The sequence below is a fragment of the Anabrus simplex genome, chromosome 1 (assembly GCF_040414725.1).
Source record: "Anabrus simplex isolate iqAnaSimp1 chromosome 1, ASM4041472v1, whole genome shotgun sequence".
Lineage (NCBI taxonomy): Eukaryota > Metazoa > Arthropoda > Insecta > Orthoptera > Tettigoniidae > Anabrus > Anabrus simplex.
In genome coordinates this window covers 1,209,542,888-1,209,557,309 of record NC_090265.1, presented here as the reverse complement: position 1 = coordinate 1,209,557,309, position 14,422 = coordinate 1,209,542,888, and the positions used below count along the sequence as shown (strand labels likewise).

General features: G+C 38.4%; 1 protein-coding gene across 2 annotated transcripts in view; it reads right to left on the bottom strand.

Annotated features, from left to right (window-relative positions):
* ERR (estrogen-related receptor) overlaps nt 1-14,422 on the bottom strand; it is a 444,389-nt gene that overhangs the window by 32,724 nt on the left and 397,243 nt on the right. For both annotated transcript variants that reach the window (XM_067151671.2, XM_067151681.2), the window contains one exon: nt 7,683-7,855. In XM_067151671.2, the coding sequence (XP_067007772.1) occupies nt 7,683-7,855 (173 nt within the window). The remainder of the gene's footprint in view (nt 1-7,682; nt 7,856-14,422) is intronic.

The following is a 14,422-nucleotide window of genomic DNA, read 5'->3' as shown; positions in this document are numbered from 1 at the left end:
GCTTATCTTCTTCATCGTCACTGGTGGGAGATATGGTTGAAGTTCATTCCCCTACCAACTTCTACACACACTTTTTTTTTTTTGCTATTTTTTTTTTTTTTACGTCACACTGACACAGATAGGTCTTATGGCAATGACGGAATAGGCAAGGCCTAGGAGAGGGAAGGAAGAGGCCGTGGCCTTAATTACGGTACAGCACCAGCATTTACCTGGTGTGAAAATGGGAAACTACGGAAAACCATCTTCAGGGCTGCCAACAGTGGGACTCGAACCCACTATCTCCCGGATGCAAGCTCACAGCTGCGCGACTCTAACCGCACGGCCAACTCGCCCGGTCACACATCTTTCCTCCGCAGTTATCATAGCATCATCCACCCAAAGAAAGTCATCAGTAGTGCAGTTTGACTGCAACATTCATAAATCAGGCCACTGCTGTCTTCTTCTTCTTCTTCTTCTTCTTCTTCTTCATTATTATTATTATTATTATTATTATTATTATTATTATTATTATTATTATTATTATTATTATTATTATTATTGTACCGGGCGGTACACCTCCACACAGCGAATTCAAATATTGCGCCAGTTGAAACCTCTCTACAGGAGAAAGCCTGAACTTTAACAAACTGTACTAACTCAATGGTTTCTCGGAAGATGTCACTACTGTAAATTTAGTAATTTGGAAGTGTTCTGAACTGTGTCTATTTTGATTTGTGTTTGTTTGCTCCGTATCAAGAAGTCTGAACATTCTCTAACAGATGTCACTACCCAAAACTATGGTAACACACTCTGGTGCAATGGAATGACCTTTCTTGAAGAAATATTGTATTCCTAAGTTTATTTTTACTAAATTTTATTCTGTGGTTTGTGGGTTGGCAATATAAATCCTTTCCTTCCGCCAGTTTTGAAATTAGCCAATCATAAATTTCTGCAATTAATTTCCCACCAATAAGGTGTTTCTTCATTGTCTTGTGTATTAGTTTTTGCTGGTAGCCAATAAAAGTTTGTGGGCTGGTTGTTATCATTCATGAAAGGTCTCGAATGTTCCACGGGGGTATATAAACTGCTGATTTTCTTGTCTCGGGGCCACTTCAGTAACATCTTTCTCAGTGTGTGAATATATAGCAGGGGGCAGGAAGCGCCTCTTTCTTCAAGCAGCAGTTCATCTACAAGGTAATGGCCTGTTAACATCTTCATTTCGTGCTAGCTCAGCAGTTTAACTCTCGGGGAGGGTTCGAAACCTTTAGTATGTAACCTACCTTTTTAAAATGTAAATTCTTTTCTGTCTATCTATAAATTACAAATCTGTAAAGCGGGGATAGAGAGTGCTTCACCCTCTCGAACTCCCCTTCATTTTTGAAAAAGGAGGGGACTACGTTTTCATAACCGTTCTTCTCTTCTTTAATATAGTAAGTTTTCTCATACGTGTCACCTTCCTAGATTGGGATTAGCCCCTGTATTATCGGCCTAGCGCCACATAGGTTTTTTGACACAAACGTTGTGTTGGAGTGCAAGTCATCGCCTCCATTCTATTTTGCACTATGGGCCAGTAACTTAACTTGATGTTTGTTTTCCTCATGTAAAGGCCCTGTAGGTTGGGTATCTAATACCCCTGTTTCTTGGTGTGCCGTGAGGGCAGTCTGAAGTGAAGGTTTGTTGTAGCCTTCGATAGGCTTGTAAAATTGAGAGCGGGTTTGCTCTTTTTCTTAACATTGTAATTAGGAGCAAGTGCTCCTCGTACTTAGGGGTTTTCTGCCCTTTAGCAATTGTGGTGGTGAGCTGAGAGCTCAGAAATTAATCTTGGGGCTCGAAGCCCAAATCTTGTAACAATTGTAATTTCTTAACTTGTTTTCCTGCTACTTGGTACCTGTTACTCTGTTGTTGTTATCTGTTGATTTTGAAAAGAAAATATAACCTTTGTTAAAGTTTTAAATTAACTTTAATTTTGTAGTTGAGACCTATTCCAGCCCGCACCTTCTTTCACGTCTGCTGTTCCACAGATACCTCGGAACAATTATTATTATTATTATTATTATTATTATTATTATTATTATTATTATTTCGCTGGCAGCTGAGAGACAGTATGATTCTTGAAGAATCCTACTTTCCAGCATCCATAAGGAATAAAATTCTCTGCACCCAGCTCTTCTCATAAAGTAACTTAAAGGGACACCCATAAATCCACAGGCTGCAGCTTGCTTCTGCAGTTACCAGGCAGAACTTTTTACTGCATATTCCTCAAAGCACATCCATGGAATGAGCAGGACAATGGTTGATCATGATGTTTGTATTTTGTGCACCCATTTTTGCACCCACAGCAGCCAATTGCTGTCCAAAAAAGATGAGGTCACCCAAGTTTTACAGTTGGCACAGAGGCAGTTGGTAATAATCGCACATGCTTGAAGCAAGAAGACTTTTTAGATTTCCAGGTGATGCTTCTCAGATCCATAAGCATTAGCTCCCAACATCATTGAGAGCCCCATTTTGCTGTGTTTCCATCATGGCATTTATCCCCTTTGAATGCTAAGGTCTTGCTGGGCTACACCCCAAAAATCAGTCTAATTTTGTCTAGGTTAAAAAGGTTCCTGGGTTTGTATTTGTTAGTCAGCTTCTGCAATCATCCACTAATCCACTCTTCCACAGTTTTGTCACTAACTGCATTTGATTCTCCCCACAAGTAATATTATAGGTACCGGGCGAGTTGGCCGTGTAGTTAGGGGCACGCAGCTGTGAGCTTGCATCTAGGAAATAGTAGGTACGAACCCCACTGTCGGCAGCCCTGAAGATGGTTTTCCGTGGTTTCCCATTTTCACACCGGGCAAATGCCGGGGCTGTATCTTATTTAAGGCCACAGCTGCTTCCTTCCCACTTCTAGACCTTCCCTATCCCATCGCCGCCATATGACCTATCTGTGTAGGTGTGACGTAAAGCAAAATTGTGTTTGTAATATTATAGGTTATGTTATGCTTTTTCTTAAATCGATCGATCCAGCCATTTGACGCACTATAATTTACAATGCCAAAAATGTTCACTACGTTATGCATATTTTCCCTTAAGAGCATACCACCAATTGGAATGCCTGCAGCTCTTGAAGTTTCATACCTACTTTTTACTATACAGTGAAACCTCGGAATGCGAGTAACTTGGTCTACGAGTGTTTTGCAAGACGAGCAAACATTTTAAATAAATTGTAACTTGATAAGCGAGTGAGGTTCCGCAATATGAGCGTCACGTGTGCCTAGGTTTTCTCCTCCCCTGTTCGTTTGTTGAATGGATGAACGAGGTCTTTGGTCTTGTAGTGAAGAAATACCTTTCAGAAAATAATCTGCCGCTCAAAGTCTTGCTGGTTACGGACAATGCTCCTGCTCATCCTCCAGGCCTTGAGGCCTTGAGGACGACTTACTGGAGGAATTCGCCTATGGACCAGCAAGTCATTTCAAACTTCAAGAAGCTATACACCAGAGCACTATTTCAGCGATGCTTCGAAGTGACTGAAGGAATAAACCTTACCCTCCAAGAGTTTGGGAGAAATCATTTCCCCATCGTGAACTGCCTGAAGATCATCGATAAAGCCCGGGATGGAGTCACCAAGAGAACTCTCACTTCCGCTTGCGGAAAGCTGTGGCCTAACTGTGTCCTTGGACATGACTTTTGAGGGGATTGTTGGTCACAAGGAGCTGCAGATTGTCGATGAAATTGTGTCCTTAGGGAAGATTTTGGGGCTGGAGATGAATGACGTGGACATTCAAGAGATGGTGAAAGAACATAGCCAGGAACTGACCACCAACTAACTGATGGACTTGCATCACACACAACAGGAGGAATTTATGGAGATCTCGTCCGGGGAAGAGGAGGAGGAAAAGTCAATGGAATCTCTCACTTCAACTGAGATTCGGAAGAAGTGCAAAATGTTGGAAACGGTGCAAAGTTTTGTAGAAAAACACCACCCAAATAAGGCTGTGGCAGTGCGAGCAATGAATCAGTTCAAAGACAATGCAATATCACATTTTTGTGAAACCCTCAAAAAGAGGCAAAAGCAACAGCCATTGGACAGGTTCCTCATTAATGTTGCATGAAAAGAAAACAATTCCAGTGAGCCAACAGATAGTAGTGATTCCATTAGTGAAATTCGTGCTACACAGTAACTCTTCTCATGTCATCTCTCGTCTCCCTCACAACAACAATGATTCTATTGTAAGGAAAAGTGCACTTTAATTTGTTTTACGTTATATTTTGTTTTAGAAGTGGTATGCGAATAAATATTTTTGTGTTGTGGACGAATCATCCGTGTTTCAATTGTTTCTTATGGGAAAACTTGCTTTGATATATGAGCGCACTGGATTACAAGCATGTTGCCGGAACAAATTATACTCACAATCCAAGGTTTCACTGTATTTTCCAATTCCTTGTATTTGGAATATGACTCTTACTTCTTTATTGTTTCTTTTTTTTTTTAGTTTGGTCCACATTCTGAAGCACTTGATGATATGCTTCCTCTGTTTTTCGCCATTGTATTCAGCATGGATACAAAGAGCTGCAACTCGCATGCAGTGCAATAACGAATCAATTTTCCCGAAGATTTGAACCTTCCCTTCCTTAGTGAAAGTTTTCCTTTTCTTTTCCTTTTTTTTTCTCCATTATTAGTCAGAAAAGCAAACACCAACAATAAACAAGAATAAAGAAATTATGTGACAAGAAGACCATGGCAAATTACTTTGACTGCTCGGCTCAGATAAGAACAAAATCGTAAAAAATAACAAAATATGGTATATATGTGAATAATATGTGTCATACAATAATCTGCACACCCTAATTTCAGGAGAGAATTTAAAGAAAATTGGCCTTGCTCAGCTTTATTTGCAAGAAAACCCTACACCATGCAGACCTACTCCAAAAAGTTACCATTTTCTCAGCTACACTTTGAATCATGAATTTTTTAGGTTTAGAAGATTGAATAATTTTCTCTTCCTTCTGCAATGTTCAGAATTTGATTTTTTAAAGGTCTAACATGTCCAACAACTTCTTCCAAAAACTTGCCTTTCCGTCCATCAAAATGGTGTTGATCTTCCATCCATATGACATACACTGGTTACCCGATTATGGTGTCGGATTTTTGTCCACGCAAAACTTTTTTTTTCTTTACAATTTGTTTTACGTCACACCAACACAGATAGGTCTTATGGCGACGACGGGATAAGCAAGGCCTAGGAGTGGGAAGAAGGAAGCAGCCGTGGCCTTGATTAAGGTACATCCTCAGCATTTGCCTGGTGTGAAAATGGGAAACCAAGGAAAACCATCTTCAGGGCTGCCGACAGTGGGGTTCGAACCCACTATCTCCCGAAAGCAAGCTCACAGCTGCGCGCCCCTAATTATACGGCCAACTCGCCCAGTGTCCACGCAAAACTGTCCATGCTAATTTTAGATAGACCCCCAGCCCAAAAAACACGTCCATGTTAAAATATAAATTTATTGCACAGGATTGTCAGAATTGTCATGCGGTCTGCATAAATGTGTTAGATAGGTAACCCACTCATTGTTCTCATAGCTTTCCCTGATATTCGTAATCGGCTAGTTTTGCCCATGTGTTGTAGGGTGTGCTGACTTGTTTGGTCATCATGCCATGAGTACTCGAAGCATTAGAATCTAGTTGCGACGCCATATTATTTCAATTTTTCCCCATTTCGAACAGTCTCATCTCTGCGGTGTGGATTCCATGTAAAACTGGAGATCATGTAGGTAGTTCATAAATAAAACACTATAAAACGACAAGATTGAATTTTGGCATTTCAAATTCTACTTGGGGCAAACTCATCATTCATCTGACAAAATGAATTATTTAGCCTTTCAAACTTTCCAGTAGAGGTTTGCTTTCTCTGCTAGATGGCAGTATAATCAGAACAGAAAAACTGGAATGCAAGCCACGTCATTAGCGCATTAGCGCATTAGCCCCGATTCACGTTGTATTAAATCTATAAAAATAATACCCCACTTATCACATCATAAATTTTCACTATTACCTCTTAGAACAATTACATTTTTCCTACCCTTGATAATGTACTTTGCCATCCTTTGTGAAAGGAACATGATTTCCAACACAGATAAGAGTCCCCACCACAGGAGGCAGGTAGAGAAAAGTTGTGCAGAAACAGGAAATAGCCTCCGAATTTTACAGGGGTAAATTACACCTTCAGGGAGCAAGCTGTTAGCCTCAGGAAAATTCAGCTTTAATTGCCAGCTTTCAGTGATATTGCTGAATAACCCAGTAAGCCTGTTTGTGCTTGTATTTTGCAGTCCATTAAGAAGTTAGAAATTAATCCTGTGTTCAGTGATAAAGTGAAGAGTAGTGAATATTTTGTCACGTGATAGCCTACGGATTAGGAACATAATCCTCAGAAGTTGAATAGCGTGGTGCTTATTTGTCTTGCGGTAGCCTAGTTATGGATACTGAAAAATTCGAGAAATAGCTTACAAATGAGACAATGTGTTTTGTTTTTGTTTTTTTTTACGTCACACCGACACAGATAGGTCTTATGGAAATAATGGGATAGAAAAGGGCTAGGAGTGGGAAAGACACGGCCATGGTCTTAATTTAGACACAGCCCCAGCATTTGCCTGGTGGGAAAATGGGAAACCACGGGAAACCATCTTCAGGGCTGCTGTCAGTGGGGTTCAAACCCACTATCTCCTGAATGCAAGCTCACAGCTGTACGATCCTAACCACACAGCCAACACGCTCAGTGAAGACATATCACTGTTGGATAGTTTTATTTGTATATTCAATAACATGTTTTCTTGCTTAACACGTTCTCTTTCTTTGTCTCCTGCAGAAATGTCTTAACGAGGTTTTGGTGTAATGTGATTTGTTGCAATACTCGTATCAACAACTCTGTTTAATCTCTCCATTAAAAGATGATTAAGAATTGGGAATGCTGCTGAATTATTACAGGCTTGGAACGTGTATTTTGATAAACTGTATGAAATGGCAGTCTTGATGCTTTTAGAGAAGGAATGGACATAAAGAGTTTTGCAATTCATAATACTCATATGATGCTGATGGCCCAAAATTGATAGAATTATCCTAAGAATGATTACTATTTATAATTTTGTAATCACTTGCTACATCAGATAAGTTAGGTATTTCCTTGCCCTTACTACAATGCATCAGATTGATGTGTACGATATCAAGTATTTCATTAGTTTCAGTGCATAGAAATGATGCTAAAGTGAATAAATACCTGTATTGGCATCAACATTTTTTAATACTATTACTTATTGACAGTTCATATAATATTCAATAGAAGCAAGAATGGTGCAAAGAAAACATCAATTCACAGAGTTAATCATCCCAGAGCAAATTAACAGCTACATGATTTTATGTCCATCAATAAAGTGTTCCCACGACCAGGCAAATAAAAATATATTGAGTAATATGAGCAAACTAATATTAGACTATCTGCTGCTCTTCAAACTCAGATTTTAAGCAGTTATGAATCCAATAAGGGATTTCACTGTTTATTAAGGGCAAGTTCTTGTCATTTTAATCAAAATTCCTTATACAGAATGTATAAATAGCACACAGATATTAGGGTATTATGATTAGGTATGTACAAATTTATGGACTTTTACTAAGAGCAAGTGCAATAAGTGAACTAAAATATATTCCCTAAAATTGTAATACTAACCGAATAACAGCAACACAGTCAGAAAGTGCACTGAGGATAGTGTCTCGAAACTTCCTTAGTGCAGCCACCTCATCCATCCGAACATCAGTATTGGCCAGCATGAGAGCTTTCATAATATAGTATTCTTCCTCAGCAATGGACAACCTCTCTAGCCTTTCAACTATGTGTATGCACTGTAAAATAAAAGTTGAAATACAATTCATCTCAATTTTGGCATATACGACTGATGTAATGTATGGTGGAGCTGATCCAGTTACAAATACAAAATTATAATATTTTAACTTGTGTAAGAAATAAGATAGGAAAAAGAGCGAATAAATACAACAAAGGCAAAGTATGCTCACAAATATTTGCAAAAAATAAAACCTATTTAGAAATATGTCTATCTAATAACTGAACAAAACCTCACTGGAAGAACTTCAATAACACACACACACACACACACGCACGCACGCACGCACACGCACATACACAAACACACACACACACATACACTGACTACCAAAAGTCATGCATACCTGCCAACTATTAGAAACCAAAAATAGGAAGATTTTTTAATTCTTGGATTTCATCACATATATTCCACCACGGTCTAGGTGAAAAAAGGTCAGGATAAAAGCCATACATGGTATATACAGTTACAATTTGAACTGACCATTAAATAAAAAAATCTTAAACTAAGAAAACATAAAAATGGTTACAAGAAAATGTACCTAATTCTCATGTATGACGCATACGAATAACAATATTTGTCACACCAACACACGCAACAGAATGAATAATACCGTATATTCTCGCATAATTAACGCACTTTTTTGACGAAAAATACAGGCGGAAAGTTTGGATGCGTAAATTATTCAAGGAATTCAGATATTTAAAAAATATTTACATTCAATTACATTTAATAAAAGATAAATCAAACATAATATAAACACAACTGGTTCAACCCATTTGCGGTTATCGTCATTTGGCGTAAAATTACGGCGAGAGATTTTTCTGAAAAGTCAAATAAGGGCTCATCAGGTAAGTTAGACACGTGGGTTTGAAGTATCGACACTGGAAAATATTTTTCCCGTTACGAGCTGACAATACGACCTGAAGTGAAATAAACATGAACAAATAAAAGTATACTTCATGTAATGTCATAGCAATGACATACCGGCAAAAACTGTCCAACATGAGAAGAGCGAGGTATCGAAGGAGGGACCCTCCTAGATTACCCTAAACCGCTCGTATCCAAGCTTGTACAAGTGATGCGTCCATCCACCCTTTTTCTTGAATAAAAACGTGGATCACTCGCGGAAATTTTGCTTTAGGCATTGTTTTTCGTTTTAGACGAATGTAAGGTGCAAGCTTTCTGCCATCAGCTGTTACAGCAAACATTGCAGTACATCGTTGTTTTTCGCTCCCGGTAGCACGTACGATAAACACGATGTTCCTTTTTTTAATATAGATTGTTCGACTTTGTGGCAGATGGAAAGTGATTGGTGTCAGACCTGCGGTTCCTATTTGGGAGATCAAATATTCCTTCACTTTAAGCTTCTCAATCACAAAGCGATGAAAATGGTTGAAATCATTCGTCATTTTTTTTGGCATAATGTTGTTCTTCGTCGAAGGGAAAGTCCATTTCTCTTCATATAATTAATCAAGCCTCGGCTAACCTTCAAATCTGAGACACTGATTCTATGTGCAGCTGCTTTAAAATACAGCATTTCGTGAGAAACGGCTTATCCAACGTTGCGTAACAAAATCATACATTTACGCAGATCCTCCCCTTCTTGTAGAAACTTGCTGCTTTTTTGTCCGCGAAATGCTTTGCGAGATTTTTTGGTCGCTCGAAGTGCACTTCTCTGTTAATGTGGTAGCGCATGTTGCATTTGGACACTGAATACTTACTGCCCTATTCCCGTATGTTTTGGCGAAACTGATCACCGCGAGTTTGTATGATGCAGTATAACTCGAATACTGTGGACTAACAAACAATGTTGAGATCACAGAATGTCCCGTACCCGAAACACTCGTAAAATAATATGTATCAGACTGGAATTGAGCGTCACTACTCCCACTCACTTCTGGGCTGATTCTCTCACAGAAGGAGTGCAGTGGGATTTCCTGCCGGCTAATAACAGCACGTTGCCCTGTATTTGGAATGCCCGCTTTCGCAATAGGAAGGCTGCCACTTGAGTAGTTCACATCTTTATTTCGGAACGCATCCAGAGCTGCGAGATGGATGTTCGAAGTTGTGGGTGCGTCAAATAAGTGAACATTTCTTTTTCTCCACCTTGGACCCAAAAATACTGGGATGCGTAAATTATACAATGGCGTTAATTATGCAAGACAATAAGGCAGTTTCCTTTATCAGACAGTAAAATGAACGGAAATTTATAGGAATCTCTGAACACTTGGAGATAACGTTTGTTATATTTTTTGGCCATAACGAGAAGAGAAAATACCAGGAACTGTCACCGACACAATTCCCTCAAAAACATTCAACTCATTAAAATTATGCACTTAAATACGCGAAACTACCACATACAAAACAATTTAATATGCCCCATACATTAGTAACATACGACTTTGACGGGTGGGGGGGGAGCATAGAAAGGCAAAGAAAAACAATGGGGCCTACAACTCCAACGAAACTACGCACAGAAACGGTGCCAACAGCGCGCGAACAACACAATAAAAAAAAGCATTCTTTCGTCCCGATTAACTGAGTCGCTAGCGCTCACTACCTCTCTTGCTTGCAGGACGATTGCTGTCCCAAATCCCCAGTTGTATAAATCGCACACGCTACTGTGGTGAGCAGGAAACACGATACATGAAGGCGAAGGAACACTCGCGAAATAAAGCATTAAATAAATACGCTTTGAGGTTTCGTAAAGTACACAAGCACATAAGAATTTATCCTTCATCCTAGGGGAAAAGTATTGGCCGTACTGGAGGTTATATTGGTCAAAAATAAGAAAAATAAATCGGAAAATCGGAAGACAAGTTAAAAAACGGAAAGTTTCCGGGTAAATCAGAAGGGTTGGCAGGTATGGGCATGTCTTTCAAACCCAAACGCTGTCAGCACATATTTCAAACTGGCACGAGTTAGGGTATGAATATCAAGAAAGAGCCAAAGTGACACATAACTTCTCTTCCCTTACTTCTGTCATCTGTAGCTATAGCATTTCCATCTGTAATTCTGCCTTGTCAAAGTTCCAGAATTCGGTTGCTTTGGCATACCATTCTCATCAAGGATTGATGGAAAAGGATTTTATAACAGTCTAATGACTTCCAATCTGTTGAACTGCATAAATAGTTCATTAAATTCTCTCTTCAGCTGGTACAAGATGTGAAATAAATGTAAATCAAACCTTTGTTAAAAGATACTGTAACCGTCCAGGCTTCTCCAGCCCTACTAATTTAATATAATATCATTTTACGCGATATCATTTGATATCAAGTTTATCTGCCATCGGCAATTATTTGTAATAACATATTTATTCAACGTCAATCATTTGTAATCAAGGACTTTTGGAATCATATTGTATATATGATAACATCACTTTATTATTTAAATTATTATATTATGTAGGATAGGAATTCATTATGTTGTAAATACGGTCAATATGTTGAGACATAGTTGTTTTCATTTCATCTCATATTTGTGTATATGGAGGGTTATTCTTGAAGCTGGGGATTTTGCGTGACTCATGGGTTTGGGGAAGGCAGTAAACAGCGACCTGTGCGCGAAGCTTGCATACCAGCAGAGTACATCTTTGCCACGCCTACTGGATTCGGCAAGAAAGAAGAGAAGGGGAGATGATAATGCGATCTAAGAATCAGATGTTTCGTTATATAGAGATCTGAGATTGAGCTGCTACCAAGAGTGGGGGACCCTGGTGATATTATCAAGTGCGGAGCGAGATATTTATGGATACTCCATCACTACTACTTCTACTGTGAACATCTACTTTGAACGACGTTATTTGATGTTTGAAACAGTGTGTGTGGTCGCTCCGCGACATAGTTATTTTTGTACAATGTGTTGTCGCTTCGATACAGTACTCAGGTGCGGTAATGTTATCGGATCTGCGTGAGATGAAACAAGCTTATGGCTTGTGTTATTTTCAGTAAATATTCTGGACGAAGAACTATGTTTAGTTCAAGTCCATGGAATTTTGGTATAAGTCTGTACCGTATAAATAGTATAGCTCAGTTGGATTGAGGTTTCTACTAATATGGAAAAATTCATATCTCTGAATTTTCTCCTCATATGATCAACGCTGATCAGTTTTTACAAGTATAGGGCCAATGTCTAAGTTAAAGACTAGGCAATTAGGGAGTGTTAGTCCAGATAGCCCATACTACATCAGAGAAGGAAGGAAGGATGCCCATGCAGCAAATTCTACATCGAGAAGAAGAGAACGAGTAACCACGGAAACCAGATGACTTCAACGGAAGCTGCAATTGGTGAGCTTCAATTAGATAAAGCAAGCAATTAGTAAATTCAGTAAAGAAAATTCTAAATTCCTCCACGCTTTAAGGAAACTTTTCCGATTCATCTCATTTTTTTTATATAATAAATTCATTTGTATTTTATATTGCGTTAATTTTCTTTCTTAAGCGATACTTAATGGTTAATTATTTAAAATCCTATCCCTGTGATTTAAGTATAAGTCTCTATGCTAGTAAATATAAATTTTGGTTTACAGTTTTGTTTAAAACTGTAACCCTGGCGCCCAAACATCACACAGAGAAATGGAAAACCATGGAATGTTAATTGTTTCTATTTGCGTGGCAATTTGCGGGCAAGCCACAAATAGTTTATTTGAATTTCATGTGTCCCAAGATAATAACTTTCATCTCCCCAAGTGTTTTGATGAGGGGAAGAACAGTTACAATACTAGAAGTTTAGGAAAATTAATTCTTTCCTCCTCCAAGTCTTGAATAAAGAAGAGAGATTGTTTTAGTGGTAAAATATGTCTCTGAAGAAAGCAACCTGCTGAACTGATTCTTCATCATCGAGGAGGTTGATGAATTGACGTTTCTGGTTATTGTCTTTTAACATCATACCCATTAAGAAAACTTCTGATTTCATCTTTCAGTTCAAAGTGTGTTTCTTTTGCTGAACCAGAGAACATTGTGGTGAAGCAAAAGATGTGTGTGCGGGCTCCGCAGTGTACGGTACCGTGCCTGCCTCTAACCCACAGGCCCCGGTTTTGACTCCCGGCCAGGTCAGGAATTTTTACCTGGATCTGAGGACTGATTTGACATCCACTCAGCCTACAAACGATTGTTTTTACTATTTTCTCAATCCTAAATTCAAGGTAAAGTAGGTAACTCAAGTTAATCATAAATTTCTTTAAATATTTTGAATACCATATTTCCAACATAAATGAAGCTAATCTTATGATGTAATGCTACTATTATATAAAATAAGTAAAATCATAAAATTTGACTGCTAAAAAAATAGTATAAGTGGTTATGCCAGTTTGTAAATATTATGCAACCAATTTTTCAATTATAAAACCAACAAAAACAACACAGAAAAGTGAGAATTACATAATAGGGTTATTTTTTACTGAGGTCAGATGTGTGTATGTTGTGTGAACGGGTTTTCTTAATCTATTATGCACTCAGTCATTATTCTTTTATTACTATATTTCCTCTCTATAGTGTTATTATTAGTATTGTACCCGATGCATTTACTGGACGTATTAAAAATGGTGCCCACGGAAGGTAGAGGCCAGTCAAGGCAAAGAAATGTATAATAGGATATCGATATTGATGTATGCTAGAAGGCCATGACTAACTTAAACCTACCACTTTGAAGGCGGTGTACAATGGTGTAGAATCGATAGAATTGTTTTTAAAAAATAAGAAGGATCAAACAGATTATTATAAAAACTGACTTAAAAAATTGACGTGGTGAGAACAAGACGTTCCGAACTTTGCTCTCAAAAATAAGCGAGATTGCCAATATTTAGCGAGAAGTATTAAGCTGAGAAGAAGGAAATATTGAGCGAATTGAATAGATAAGCGTTAAAATACTGTAAAGAGGGAGTAAAATCCTGAAGCTTTGAATAATACGTCCAGATACTGAGACGCAAGGTCGTTTGAAAACAAGAACTTGATTGAGACGTGAGAGCTCGAGATTAAGCCACATTTAGTAAAAATTATCGCAAGGACAACTTAAAATAAGACGCAATCACCATAAAAAATATATATATTCTACGCAGAACCATGACGAATTTATATTTTTCAGAATTAACGCATATTGTCTACTGTGTTGCTGAACAGATGATGGTTTGCTAAATCGGCACAGACCAACCTGGAGGGAGATGTCATCCTGGCCGTTAAAACCACCCGACCCGTGTGGAGGAGGTCACTCTACCTGAGACACCAGTGGTGGAGATCCTGCCCAGTTCTCGATCCAAGGACTACGACCACACCGAAGAGCAACTAAGGCCCGAGATATTGAATGGCGAGCTAAGTAATAGTATTAAGTAGTATAATTTCTTATGTAGAGTATTACCAGTATATACAATAGATCTGAATAGCCTAAGCGTGAGATAATTAAGTGTGCTGTGAATATAAGAAAGTGCAGTGTGAAATATTTAAGACGATATCTTGTTACAGAATGGTAACGTGTTTACTACATTATTTTATCCAGGTATGAAGGAATACGATTTAAAAATACGACATGGTGTAACAGCTATTTTCAAAGAATCCCGGTTAGTTAGAAAGAT